Genomic DNA, 14,573 nt, shown 5'->3' with positions numbered 1-14,573 from the left:
AAATCCTCACAGCCTCTCATGTCTGCCTCTATGCCTGTGTTCCCAATATATACAGCACATGATGCAACTGTGTTTGTTTATCATATGGAGAAGCCCATTCTATATAGTAATTCCTCAAGAGAAGACATCTTTCTTTTGTCAGTTGAAGGCATTGGGCATCTGTGTGTGGATGTGCACTTACACCAGGCCCGGGCAGTTTTTAGGTGGGTGCATTCGTCCACCATTTGTTACAAACTCCAACACTTCCTGGTTACTGCGACTTGGATACGGCATGTAGCCCAATGAGAAGATCTCCCACAGCAGAACCCCAAATGACCTTAGAGAGACAGAGGAGGAGAGGGCAGATTAGTAACAGGGAGACAAGGAAAGTGAGTGAGACAAATCAAGTCATCATTTATAAGCATCATAAGCACTGAAGCTGGAAGGGATGAAAGCAGAGGACGAGACAGAGATAAGACAAGACAAGGAACTAAAAAAAACATATTGCTTTAGATCAAAGGCGTAGAAGGAGAGAGGAAGGTGAATAACACAACGTCTGAGTGTAAGATATATGAGGTGAAATCCCATTTAGGGCTCAGCCTCCACTGAAGTAAAAGTTAAAGAGAAATGAGAAGGATTCTCACCACGTGTCTGTTTTAGATGTGAAGATGCCCTCCATGAAGGCTTCAGGTGGCATCCACTTCACTGGTAGCATGGCACGTCCACCCTTCCTGTAATAGTTTGACCTACATCACACAAACAAAGAAATACACCCAAAAATGTTGAATTGCAAAATGTCTGACGACTTTGGCAACTAACAGTAACATTGCTCTGTGTTTGACTCCCAGTCAAGCAAAATGGAACAGCATTGAAATGAAAACCAGAGTTTGTAGTTTGCAGTGCCATCACTATGGCAACACCACTGCCCTCAAAAGCGGAGGGTAAAAAGTGAAAGTGATTTTTTTTCTTAAATAAATCTGACATCCAGCAATGAATTCACTTTTTGTAATATACAGTATCAACACTGACTCCCTCTAACAAGGGGAAGAGGGTATTTTGTTTTGGCCAGGTTGTGTTCAATGCTGTTTTGTGCTTGCTGCTGCTGCTGCTGCTGCTGCTGCTAGAGAAATGAATCAGATGTGAGCTGTATCTGATTGGTAGTGTTGATAGAGGTCAGTCACTGGTTGATGTGGCCTCGCTCCAGGCTGACAGCCAGCACAGACATGAACCAGGTTCCACACTGAACCACTGACAACCATCAAGATCTGACTCAAGTGGTGTCAGCTGTGTTTGGCTGGCAAATGCATCATTTGGGCTTGTTTGCTGTTGCAGAGGAGGACATTTGTTTGCCCCCAAGTGAATTTGTCATGATGAAAATGAGACTTTTCTTCTTCTAAACAGTTGTTTTGTAAACACAGAAAGTGTTTGACGATAAATAGGATTGGAATAGCCTGTAGACACTGTTTTGTTAGTGGAAGGTTGCCAGTTCAAATCCCTGGGCCTTTTTGAACCAAACAATCTATATAAGTGAACCACCACCAGCTCTAAGCTGCGCAGGACGGGCCTGTGTTTACAGTGGGCAGCTCCCATGTGTCAGTGTAACGCAGGATGAGAATGGTAATGGTAAATGCATAAATGCATATGTTGCTTTCATATAATAAGGAACAACAAGCAAGGAAAATATTGAGGCTTTGTCCAAATGAGCACATCCCATGCCTATAGGTTTAGCCTGCATGAACCCTCACATTCTGTCTTTAACTTGACTTTAGTTTAATGTGGATTTCCAACTAATGTTAAGCTCTGTTCTTGTTCACCAGGGACACAAATGTATGAACTATAGTTGAAAGCCAGAGCTATGAAAACCTTTAAAGAAATGTGCAAAACGAAATCCAAAATATTCTGCAGCTAGTGCCAGGAGACTCAAAGAGATGTAATAGGGAATGCAATGTGCACAGTCTGCAGCTCTGCCTAACTGAAGCCGCTGAAGCAAGTCAAGAACAAATTCATTTTGTAATGTTTGTTACTTTCTAAAACCATCTTCCTTATATGATATTTACTATACTAAAAACTGCTTTTTCCACAGTACTGGTAAATAACAATAGCCATCATTCAACATTTGGTTTTACTTGTAACTGTGTCTACAGGGGAGCAGTAAGTGGAGATGAATATAGCCTATGACATGCTGTCAGATGATATGGCTTTAAGGGAAATATACATTTTGTATTAAAGATAGCCTTAAAGAAAACTACACATAATCAATAGTGAAGAAAAAACAATCACATGTTGATTGTGTTCCATTGACAGATTGCTAGGCAGACACACGGATCCCCACACAATGCCTAAAACTATCTCTAAGAATAACATGATCAATTCAGTGATGGGGATCAGTTACCATTCCCACTTTAAGCCTACAAGAGCAGTGAATCCTGCCACCATCTTCTGTACTGTGCCCTCCTTCCCCAGTTAACCACCCATTACCCTTTCACTCCCATATGCTGCATTCACATGGAATCAGGCAGACGCTACACGTTAGAACTAGAAGGCAGGTGACAACTCCTGGCCGTCAAGGAAAGAAAAAAAATCAGACAGAATGTTAGGATGGCAAAGGGAAAACAAAGTAAATACACATGACAATGGTTATTGTATTGTCTGTGACTCAGTATTGTCACGGAGATATGACATAAACATACAGACTAGAATGGGTTTTTTTGGACCAGGTAAATAGGTTTAATAGTGCTGTGAAAATGGCCTATTTAACATGGGAGTCAATAAGAAATTGCTCTGTTTTGGTACCACCTCTTAGTGGCCACTCGTTGAACTGAATTTTTTGTCACTTCTGCATTAGATGCTGGTAGAACTCGCTGTGGCTGGGTCTTGTTGGAGACCGGCAAAAAGTTGAACAATTTGAACTCTCTACGGCAGTGTCTGTCCTGGACTTGTCCACTTTTGATTGATTGATTACATTTTATTTCAGACATATCAAAAAAGAAAAATTAAAAGCATGAAAATACAATAAAAAAATATGTTCAAATGATTTCACAAATAAAAATAAACAAAACATAAACAAATAACATATTGAATTGATATGCCTGAAAAGGAGTAGGAAGAAGTATAAACTTATTTGATCCTACCCCTTTTCCTCAGCTCAATAACTTTATAATAATTTTATATATATATATATATTTTCTTTTATATATTTATACAATCCATATATCCATATATACTCGACGCCATTGCAAATGAGGGCCACCCCTCAATTGGTCTCCTGAGGATAAACAAAAATCAAACGAAAAATGAAATGAAATATCCACTACATACATCCATACAAAAATACATCCACCATATGCATCAACACAATTCATACGTCCATATCTCCATATTTGTACAACTCACATATCCATATCCACACATACATACTTTCCGTCTTAAATCTCTCCCTCATCCCTGTACCTGTTAAAAATCAATGCTTTGAATTTTTTTTTAACTGAATCATGTTTGGACATTGCTTTAGCTCCGTGCTCATACCATTCCACAGTTTCACACCACCAATTGAGATGCAATGACATTTTAAAGTCATGCGTGCAGCCAGTGTCTTAAAGTTTAACTGTTCCCTCAAATTGTAACCCCCCTCTCTGTCAAAAAAAAGTTTTTGAATGTTACCTGGTAGCAGTTTGTTTCAAGCTTTGAACATGATTTGTGTAACTTGATATTCAACCAGGTCCTTGAACTTTATGATGCGGGAATGTAAAAAGAGGAGGTTGGTGTGATCATAATATCCAGCTTTATTGATTATTTTTATGGCTCGTTTTTGAAGTGTGACTAGTGGTTGCAGTGAGCTTTTGTAAGTGGTCCCCCAGACCTCCACACAGTAATTTAAATAAGGTAAGATCATTGAGCAGTAAAGAATATGCAATGATTTGTGATCCAATATATGCTTTGCTTTACCCAGGACTGAGATGCTTTGTGACAGTTTAGATTTAACATGTTTTATGTGAGGTTTCCAGCATAGCTTGTGGTCTATTGTCACACACAGGAATTTATTTACATACACTCTTTCAATATTAACACCATCTATCTTGACATTTACATCACTATTTAAATTACAATTTCCAAACAACATGATTTTTGTTTTGCTTAAATTCAATGATAATTTATTATTGTCAAACCACCTTTTTAATTTGCTCATTTCAGATTAGTAATTAGTAATTGACTCCAGAAGCTGATGCAAGTCCTCTCCCGTACAAAAAATATTTATGTCATCTGCAAATAACACAAATTGTAAAATATTTGATGTTTTACATATGTCATTTATGTAGAGAATAAAAAGAATTGGCCCTAACACTGACCCCTGGGTACCCCACAAGCAATGTCCAAACAAGCTGACACGTATTCACCCATCTTCACAAACTGTTGCCTGTTCTGTAGATAGCTCCTCAGCCAGTTTAATACAACCCCCCTGATACCATACCGTTCTAATTTATTAATTAATATATCATGATTTATGGTATCACATGCTTTTTTGAGATCAATAAAAACACCAGCTGCTTATTTCTTTTGGTCCAGGGAATTTGTAATCTTTTCAATTAGCTCAATGACTGCTAATGAAGTGGATCGGTTGGGTCTGAATCCGTATTGGCTGTCAGTTAGTAAATTGTGTTTATTGATGAATTTCTTAAGTCTAGCAGCAAATACGTTTTCTAAGATTTTTGAGAATTGAGGAAGCAGTGAAATAGGCCTGTAGTTTGTGAAGTGGTGTTTGTCTCCAGTTTTGTACAGCGGTATGACTTTTGCAATCTTATTTTTTCTTGGGAATTTACCAGTTTTAAATGATAAATTACAGATGTGCGTTAATGGCTTCGAAATTCCGTGAATTACCTCTTTGACTATTCTCATATCAATGTCACTATAGTCAGTAGAAGTTTTATTTTTGCATTTATTGACAATCTCTATAATTTCACTCTCTTCACTGCTGTTAGAAACATTGATTTTGGATTAATGTCTATGAAATCATTAATCCTGTCATCAGATCTCACAGGAACAGGTATTTTTTCAGTCACTTCAATCACATAGTTTGCTGTCTACCATTTGACGGATTCCATATGTGACTACAGCTTAAAATAAATAGTGATGGAAGCAAACAAGCATAAAATGTACTTAAATCAATCTGCTGTGGCAGAAAAAGGGTATTTTCAGTTAGGAGGAGTTTACAAAAATCCAGACAACAAGTAGCAAATTTGTTGAAAGCCGCTGCCTTTTACTGATGTCTTCAAATGAAACACATCTTTAAAAGAAGACCTCCACACATGGATCGTTTGTACGCTGCTATTCAGTCTGTTATCTGCCCATTACAAAAAGCTGAAATATTTTGAAAATATAGAGGGATGGTAAAATACAGAGCATAACACTGATATCAGTGGATCGACTTTTTAGCATAGGCTTTACGGACATATGCATTTCTTCTGTCAACACCACCAACAAAGACTGAAAGCTGAGCTGCAGATTAGAGGCTTAAATACAGTCCCAGGAAATCTAAAGGACAAATGGTGTGTGTGTGTGTGTGTGTGTGTGTGTGTGTGTGTGTGTGTGTGTGTGTGTGTGTGGGGTGCGATTTTTCTTTTTTGAGATATTCAGTGTGCAGAATAGAAGCTGGAAGATTAGATGTTAAATCTAACATTAAGGGAAAGAGGCATGGAGCAGACTTTGTTGAATGGACAGTAAGTTAGAAGAACTCAATGTGGTAAATGCCTTTACTGTGTGTGTGTGTGTGTGTGTGTGTGTGTGTGTGTGTGTGTGTGTGTGTGTGTGTGTGTGTGTGTGTGTGTGTGTGTGTGTATGCATGTGTGTGCACAAGGCTGACTTAACAAATACAACCTAAAGTCATGCTGCTCACCATTGTTCATAGACTTTCTGTGAGAGTACTCTCATTTGTGGAAAAATAACAATTGTATCCTGAAAACACAGTCAATTTCTCTTTATAGTATAAGAGGAGGGTTATATAGTGGGTTCACCTCATGATGATCATGATGAACAGCTATTGTTGTTTACCCAGCTTTGTATCACCACCAGTGTGCAAGCATGCATGAGAGACTGTGAGTGACTGTATGTGTGTGTGTGTGTGTGTGTGTGTGTGTGTGTGTGTGTGTGTGTGTGTGTGTGTGTGTGTGAGACAGGAAGTCCATGGAACAAGCCCGCCCCGTGAATCTGCTATAAAAGCTGACATTAAGCCTTGTCCTGGTACCTCACTGTGACATCCGTCCCCATGTCCAGTAAACTCCTAGGTCCCTCTTCACAAAGCTAAAATAACACCAACAGAGTAGCCTCTCAACATAATAATAATAATAATAAAAAAAATCACCATGGCTCCAGGCTTAAAGATAAAAAACAAAATCACACGCAGGCACCTGAAAAATCAGCAATTAAATCAAGCGCTCCTTAATGCAGCTCCCCAGGGCGTTGTGTGCAGCAGCATTTCTTTATGCAGCAGAGTGACTTTGCTTTTGTGTGACTTTGGGAACTGATGATTGTAAAGTGCTGCGTTGATGTAGCTGAATGTTGTGACCAGTACCAGTATGCTTGTATTTCTCAGCAGATAAAAGGCTTGGGAGATTTCCCTGCTGGATTGAGAATTTATTTAAAAAGGTTTGCGTGCAAATGTGCTGGCTACATTAAAAGGTGGTACAAGGAACTTTTAAATATTTCAGTATTTTTTCCTCTGATGATCATGAATTACATGTTACAGCAAACAAGAAGATAAGTGCTAATAATGTTTTTCTTGATGCCTTTGTCATGGGTACGTTCACCCAGGAACAACAGCTGGAATATTAAAAACACTATCGATTTTGTCCAAAATGGGGTGCAATAATTAACAAAACCTGAAAGTTCCTCGGAGCACCTTTTAAAATATATATTAAAAGGTTTCAGCTAAGCGTAATGAGACGCCATTGGAGACAACGATGGAGCTGATGTAGATTAAAAGAAGGCCTCAGTAGTGTGACAGTGTGATAGAGAATAAAAAAGAACTTCACAGCTGACCATCAACAGGCTCTTTATGATAAGTGCCACGGCCTTAACATCACATTGGAATAATACCCCTTCCTAAGTACAGTGTGGGCACTGCACTGGAATGCTTTAAATTGGATGTTTTTCCTCTTTTACATACTCTATGTTATATGTCCTTGAAGTTATATTCACTTGCAAAGAAAATCACACAACGTGCTCATATTTGTCGCTGCGGCAATCAAACACTGGAATAGCAAAGATGCATTTTCCCAAAAATACGTAGGTACTACGATATCGGGTATGCAGTCAAGTGTGATTTGATTCTGATATATATAGTACCTGCTCAGTACCAGTACAGTATTAATATTATGTTTCAAAACAACTGCCCAGTCTTGGGATAACTTAGAACTGTGTCTTTGTCCCAGCCTCAAGTGCACTCTTGTTTGTTCCCCTACATATTTTGCTTTCAAAAATACATTTTCTCAATATCAGATAGCTTGAGCTCAAGTCTCTGCCGACCTTATTCAGATTGAAACTTTAACTGAACCTAGTCTAGATGTAGGGATCCAGCCAACGTGGGGAGTGATCTATCTGTGCTGGAACTGTACCTGTAAATGTCCCGAGCCATCCCAAAATCTCCAATCTTTGCCACACGGCCTGGTCCTTTGAAGGTCAGCAGACAATTCCGAGCTGCAATGTCCCTGCAGCATGAGAAACACACATCCATACATAACTCAGTAAGTCACTAGAATGTAAAGTCTGAATAATGTCATTTATGGAGGTAAAGCTAGACATACACACAGTATAGCTCATGGTTCTTATTTTCAGTAGTTTACCAATGTTTTTTATGTATTTGCAGCTACATGAAAGTTCCATGTATGATACACCTACCTACAGACCTTCACCTGTTCAGAGTAACTATCAAGTTGCCCTGGGCAAGCTGCTTCTATGTATATTCTCCCAGAGCGCTTTTATACTAGAGAGCCCGATCGATTTACGGGCAGGATGATGTAATCGGTCGACTAAGCAAATCTCAGATGAGAAAAGAAAAATCGCCCAATTTTTTTAATAATTTTTTTATTATGAAGCAATCGTGATTAATGAAATGCATTGCTGCCCTGGAGTTAGCCTAAAAGAATAGCAATAAGGCTTTTGCCTATTTACAGCAGTAGCAGCAGCAGAAGCAGCATGTGTGTTGTTATACATTTGATTAATTTACACTACAACACACTGACAGTTCCCCCTTTAACCAATAGAAAAGGCATTGGTCATCTCTTGACTGTTCATGACTTGCAGTAAGATAAAATGTCTGAGTTTAAAAATGCCCCATGTAACTTTATTATTATAATAATTGGCATTTTCTGCTTTTTCACAAGACAGTTAGGAGAGACAGAGATGAAATGGGACAGAGAAGGGGATGACATGCAGAGAACAACCATGGGCTGGACTCGAACCAGCAGTCTGCTGCAACTGATGACATCTATGGGGGTGCTCTAACCACTACACCACGAGAGCCCCTGCCCCATGTCACTTTAGACATAGGGGAGAACGGGGTTATATGTCACACGGGTTGGTTGTCACAATTGTTATATCTCAGAACCAGAAAGCACTGTCTGTGAAATTTGTAAATATCCAGAATTGGGATCAGAGGTCACCTACATAGTCTTCCTTGGAGTTAGACTGCTGAATTTGAGGTGAGAGGAATGTTTGTGTTTTTCATGTCAAATTGAAAATATTTAGCTCCTCAGTATTTTTTCTTCTAGACTTTTACACAATGGGTTTATAACAACACACTTGTTACCCATACAAAAGTGTGAAGGGTCACATTTTTGTATGAAAGCTTATTATGTTTTGTATGATGTATTCTGATTTTATTTTAACCCGGAGATACCTGTTCCCTGTATATATGGTTTTGTTGTTGTGTGAAGGGTAAACTATAGTTTAGATTGTGGTTAGCAAGCTAATTAGTTGTCAGATGGTTGTTGGCCTTGATGCTAGCAAGAAACTCAAGTTGGGGTTGGTCGTCACATTTTTTGGGGGGTTGGTTGTCACATGTTATCCAAAGGCTGCAGCCAGAGAAGGAACCCAATAACGAAATAAATTGTCAAGCTGACCCTTGATGGGGTTGGTTGTCACAATGTGTAAGGGTGTCTTTGATGATTAATTTCTTCTTTATTACAATAAGTTAGAAAAAGTGAGGGGTTCACATTTCAAGCCAACACCTTAAGCTTCAATTTAATGTAGGAATGACTATTGGAAGATGTTTAGGTGATGAGCAATTCTCACTTGAGTAAAAAGTGTGCCTACTAGCCCGGTCTCCCCTAATTGTATCACTTTATTTTTTTTAGACAATACGTAAAGAAACAAGTTCCTGTACACGTTTTTGACTTAGTATTTACATATCTATATTTAAATGTTAAAAAAGTAAGCTCTATACCTCTGCGTCCATGGTGCAACTAGAGAAAATATAGTTAATGTGCATGCATATCCTGTGGAAAGTTTCAAAGAAGAGAACATACCTATTTGCACTATACGGGTTGGTTATTCTTTGAGAAAAATACAGTAGATCACACTGCTGTCTGGGGAAAAAGAAGCCCATACATTGTATTATGCTGCCCAGACTTAAGAAGGGACAAAGTGTGCACACTGCTAGTCGTCAGAGGAAAGAAATGTCCAGTAAATATCCAGAATTTAAGATCAAAATAACATCATGTGAGACTGTGCTCAGACTAAATCATGAGACAGGGCATGGCTGGATACAGACTCAAACCACTATGTGAGTGTGGACACAGCAACACTGCTCTCTGATGAACTTGGATGTGAAACGACACAATGAGGATAACATAATTGTTTGGACTGATTTAAAACAGGGCTTTTTAAGACAGCGACTGCACTATGCATGGTAGCCCTTGCCTCACTTCAATGCGCCAAATGTCTTGGAACTAATCAACTTATGTTATAGTACTGCTTCAAGCTTCATATTAAATTATTTAGAAGGAAAGAACATTGGATGTAGGGCATCCATTTGGTATTCACTTTATCAAAAAAAGATTTGTCACTTTGCTTGTGTTCAATTTAAACCGAAGCAGTTCAAAGCAGGGCCAGTGAACTGAGTTATTACATCTTCAAGAAAGGCTGAATTATTTCTGTCTTAGCATGCCTAAAATCAGCATGTGGGAACACACACACACACACACACACACACAATTTGTTCTTTCATTTTCACAAGATCCGTTCTCATGAGGTGCTGTGGATGAATCCAAGTAGTCCTTGTTTAATGACTCAGAGGAATTCATGCAATGCATTCATGTTTTGTTTGTGCTCGTAGGCTGGGGCGAGCCTTGAAATGCAGCAGTAGCTGTCACAGACTTCCAGCTGTGGGCTTAAGGCAAGGACACAGTGCTATTGTACACGTAGCACAGTGATGGAAGAGAAGGCTGTTATTGAAACAATGTTAACTGGCTTCATACTTTAGACTTAATTACAGTCAATTTTAACTGCGGCTTAAGGAGCCATTTCACCGCGGCACTTAGAGAACATTCTGTGTTATTGGTCTTTCTTTAACACCTGAGGTGAGGTAGCATTTAACTACTACTGCTACTCTCCTCAGCAGGGTTTCTTTTAGTTCTTGACATATGAAATAAAAATATATGAGATATAATTAAAAATAATTATTCCACTACAGAAGCATAGAAAGACAGGAAAAGTCAGAGTAAGTTGTTCTCAGACAACATTAGCCCTGCGAGCTCATCTGAAATCCTTGAGGAAAAGCTGCAGTTTCTGATTCACCTGCCCTTTACTCAACTCAAAGTAAACACACCTCCATACAAATCCAAATTAGCCTCAAGGACACTGTTAGGGTGAATTTAATACAGGTTTGAAGGCACAAAAGCAGAAGCTCACGAGCAGCCTCTGGAGAAGAGTCAGCCATTATGTGGATTGATGGGACTTTACTGTGCCACGTGGGGCAATCAAGGTTTAATAGGCCTTGTTTGTCATTGGTCAGTTCCTAGGAAGTCAAAGAGACATGAATGAATGAAGGGGGATGCACTTCAACTGACTTGATGTGATTGTTGGTGCAGTTTTGACCTTTTCTCATTTGCGCATACATGTGACTTTCCTCATAGACGCTCCATGAAGGAGAGCGTTGTTAGACAGGTTGAGGAGAAGGATCTTGATATTCTTCAGTCACATCCTTCTGTTCACTGACTGCAGTGAATATGGAAATAGACGGGGCACTGTTGACTTGGGCCATGGATACAGACCGTAAAAAGACAAGCCGGCTCGCCCATCTGTCTGCTCTGATGTTAAACTCATCACTTGTCCTTTCTGCTATCATATGAGAGGCAGACGGCATGCAGAGTCCATATGTTACACTTGGACGGCTGCAGTCAGCTCATAATACTGAGTACAAGTCAGCACATGAACGTTGAGATGTTTTTTTTTAGATTTCTCCCATTGCACATTTTCAAACTCATATGTTATTGATTATACATTATATTCTATATTGTGTACAGTTTGTTGATATCTCTGTCTCTGATCAGGTCACATGAATATAGACCTCTGACCATATATCCTTTAATAATTGTGGCCTTTCTTTTCAACCAGTTTTTTTATATTTAAGGGCAGTGTGGTGGTGTGGTGAAGTACCTGTGTATAAACTGGTTCTCCTCCAGATACTGGCAGCCCTTAGCGATGTCTCTGGCCACATTGAGAAGGTCCACCATGGTCAGGCTGGACGGGTGCTCCTGATTGGACAGAGAACGACCCACAATGCAATATTAGAGGCAGTTTTAGAAAAAGTTAGTTAGTTAGTTAGTTAATTAGTACACATTATGGTTGTAAAGAAAACATGAGTATATGACATATCTCATTCTCACTTGGATCAACGTGTTCAATTCTGGGACACGGTTAGCTTAAAGGGATAGGTCAGTATTTTTGAAGTGGGGTTGTATGAGGTACTTATGCATAGCTCATCTGTTATTTTATGGAGAAGGAGATCAGCGCAGTCATTTTAAGGAGTTTGGGGGAGACATAAAAATTAACGGATATTTATGTTTTAGGTATAGGGGAGAACGGGGTAATCTGAGCCACTTTTTACATTTGCTCCCCTCTAAGCAAGCTGAAATTATTTATCACTCAAATGTACACATTTCCCATTAATTCAGGATGTTTCATAGAAATGGGCATTAGCAGAATTTTTTAAAGACAAAGGGCAGTGAAAATATGATTGTTTTAAAAACAGTTGTCATGTGGCTCACTTTACCCCAGCTGTGGGGTAAACTGATCCACTTACTTTTTCCACTCTGAAACTACCATAACAACACATATTGTAACAGTAAGAATCCTGAAAGCTAGCCACACATTCCAGAACTAATGTCGGACTAGTAAAAGAATGATGGGGTTTGGTCAATTAAGCAAAGCAAATTTTCTAAACACTTGAAAGTAACTCTGAACAAAATCAAATACAACATATTATAATTCAAAAGGTTTTAATAAGATATAATGAAAGATAGAACCAGTTAGATTAGAACACAGTCTGGGGGTCAGAACACAGGACCCTTAGAGCCAGCTAGTGTCTGGGGGTCAAAGCATAGGAAAATCAGAACCAGCGAGAACAGCCTGGGACTCAGAACACAGGAGAAGACCCAACTGGATTATAACATCAGCCTGTCATACTCTACAACTAGGCCTACTCTACATTCCAGCCCTGAAGGTTACAGGGAAAGATGAGAAGGTGCTTTTTCCGTGTGGTTGCCCCAGGTCGTCTTCCTGGTGTATTTCCTTGGCATGATGGCTTTTCTACAATGTGTATGACATTAAAATAAAACATATGTCATGTAATGTTACATTAAAATATGTGTAAGACTAAACTTAACTTGTGCCTCACGGTGGGGGAAAGTGAGACAGTGGCTCACTTTCCCCCACAGCATTTGGCTCACTTTCCTCCACCACCACAATTTGAGAAAAAACTACCTCTCTTAGCATTTCAGGCAAATCTTCAGTTATCAGCATCACATGGTTTCATATGTTGGTAGTTCATCAACACGTATGATAGAAGTTTTTCTGCGTGAATGCATTTGCTTTGGCACAACAGTTGATTAAGTTGACAGCAAGAAAATTTACTTTTACATGCAAAATACCTATTTTGGTGAAAAAAACATGCTTACCACAGCACCATAAGGTCCTCTCTTTCAGGGCCATGGGGAAATGAGAGGGGCTTGAAAACATATATCTCACATGATCACAAATGTTTTCCGTTGCCTAGATACAGGGGGTGGCTCACATTACCCGATGCCTCAGATTCCCCCGTTCTCCCCTATATATATGAACTATAAAGGTATGTTGCGAAAAAATATGTTTCTGCTGGTCCCCTCTGCAGCAGTACAATGCTGAATTCCGTTTCAGCGACTTCTCCCAAACTCCTAAAAGTAACTGCTCTGACCGCCATCTCCATAGGGTAATTGACTAACTATGTATAAGTACCTCATACAACCACACTTCAAAAATACTGAACTATCCCTTTAAGGTGGTAAACACAGAGAATGTGCACTTGAGCGTGAGAGAGCAGTGTGTCTCACCAGTCGGGGTCTGGTCTCCCTCAGGAAGGACTTGAGGTCTCCTCCGGTCATCAGCTCCAGCAGGATGAACCTGGGCATGGCCTGCAGACTCACTCCTATACAACGCACTATGTTCTGGTGGCTGAACTTACTGCAGGGACACACACACACACAGCAGGGACCAGTCAGGAAACATAAATACCTCATTTTGTTGGAACAGTTTGAAAGACAGATTTGTGTTACTGTCAAAGTGTATCTTACCTAATGATGAGAGCCTCCATAAGGAAGTCCAGTTCATCTTGCTCAGAGCAAACCTCTGGAAGAGTCTATTGGAAAAATACATCTCAGTTCAATGAATGGTTAGAAGATTAACATACAGTAGTTATTGTTAGTATTCTTTATTCAGTGCCTCAGATGCGTTGCTTCATGACACTGACAATATGGTAGTAAAATAGAGTGTATATAGTAAAAATATAAAAAGGAATAAAAACTGAAAAACTATTTTTGCTTCAGATATAACCTACCTTGACGGCCACTTGCTGTGGGCTGGGTTCTCCTGGTATCCCCACTGCCAGCCCTTCATAGACTTCACCAAAAGCACCATGACCCAGACCCCTTGAGACACGCAGACATTTATTCATTACAATTAAATTCATATTTTAGACATTAAGCTAAAGCTTTAACACAGTGGGGACATAGACGAGCAAAGTGTAAGATGAGATTTCCAGACTGAAGACATTAGAAGCAGCCAGCAGTAATACCTAGATGTCCTAGAATATACACGCGTCATGAGAATAATCTCCTATGAACAAGGTAAAGAAATACAAGCCATGGAAAATAAATCAACACAATGTATTGTGAACATCTAGGCAGAGGTGCTTGTCAGTATTCTAAATTAACTGAGCAGCTTTTCAGCCCACAAAGACCAAAACTGTATCTATGTGACATCCTGCTGCAGATGACAGAGTGTAGAATGCTGAACTTTGACACTAAAATATAGTCTGCTGCTTTTTCACTTGATTCATAACTTGACTC

At 39.3% G+C, this 14,573-nt stretch overlaps 1 protein-coding gene across 1 annotated transcript in view; it reads right to left on the bottom strand.

The window, feature by feature from the left end:
• Positions 1-14,573, bottom strand: part of LOC307261486 (ALK tyrosine kinase receptor-like) — a gene marked incomplete at both ends in the record, with an annotated part of 372,653 nt that overhangs the window by 3,397 nt on the left and 354,683 nt on the right. Inside the window, 7 exons of the mRNA XM_080042042.1 lie at positions 182-316; positions 624-725; positions 7,587-7,679; positions 11,629-11,726; positions 13,560-13,689; positions 13,800-13,864; positions 14,063-14,153. Of these exons, the coding sequence (XP_079898168.1) occupies positions 182-316; positions 624-725; positions 7,587-7,679; positions 11,629-11,726; positions 13,560-13,689; positions 13,800-13,864; positions 14,063-14,153 (714 nt within the window). The remainder of the gene's footprint in view (positions 1-181; positions 317-623; positions 726-7,586; positions 7,680-11,628; positions 11,727-13,559; positions 13,690-13,799; positions 13,865-14,062; positions 14,154-14,573) is intronic.

This window comes from Ammodytes marinus (assembly GCF_949987685.1).
Source record: "Ammodytes marinus genome assembly, chromosome: 15".
Taxonomy (NCBI): domain Eukaryota; kingdom Metazoa; phylum Chordata; class Actinopteri; order Uranoscopiformes; family Ammodytidae; genus Ammodytes; species Ammodytes marinus.
Note: the sequence above shows the minus strand (reverse complement) of the source record. Positions and strands in the feature narration are given on the sequence as shown.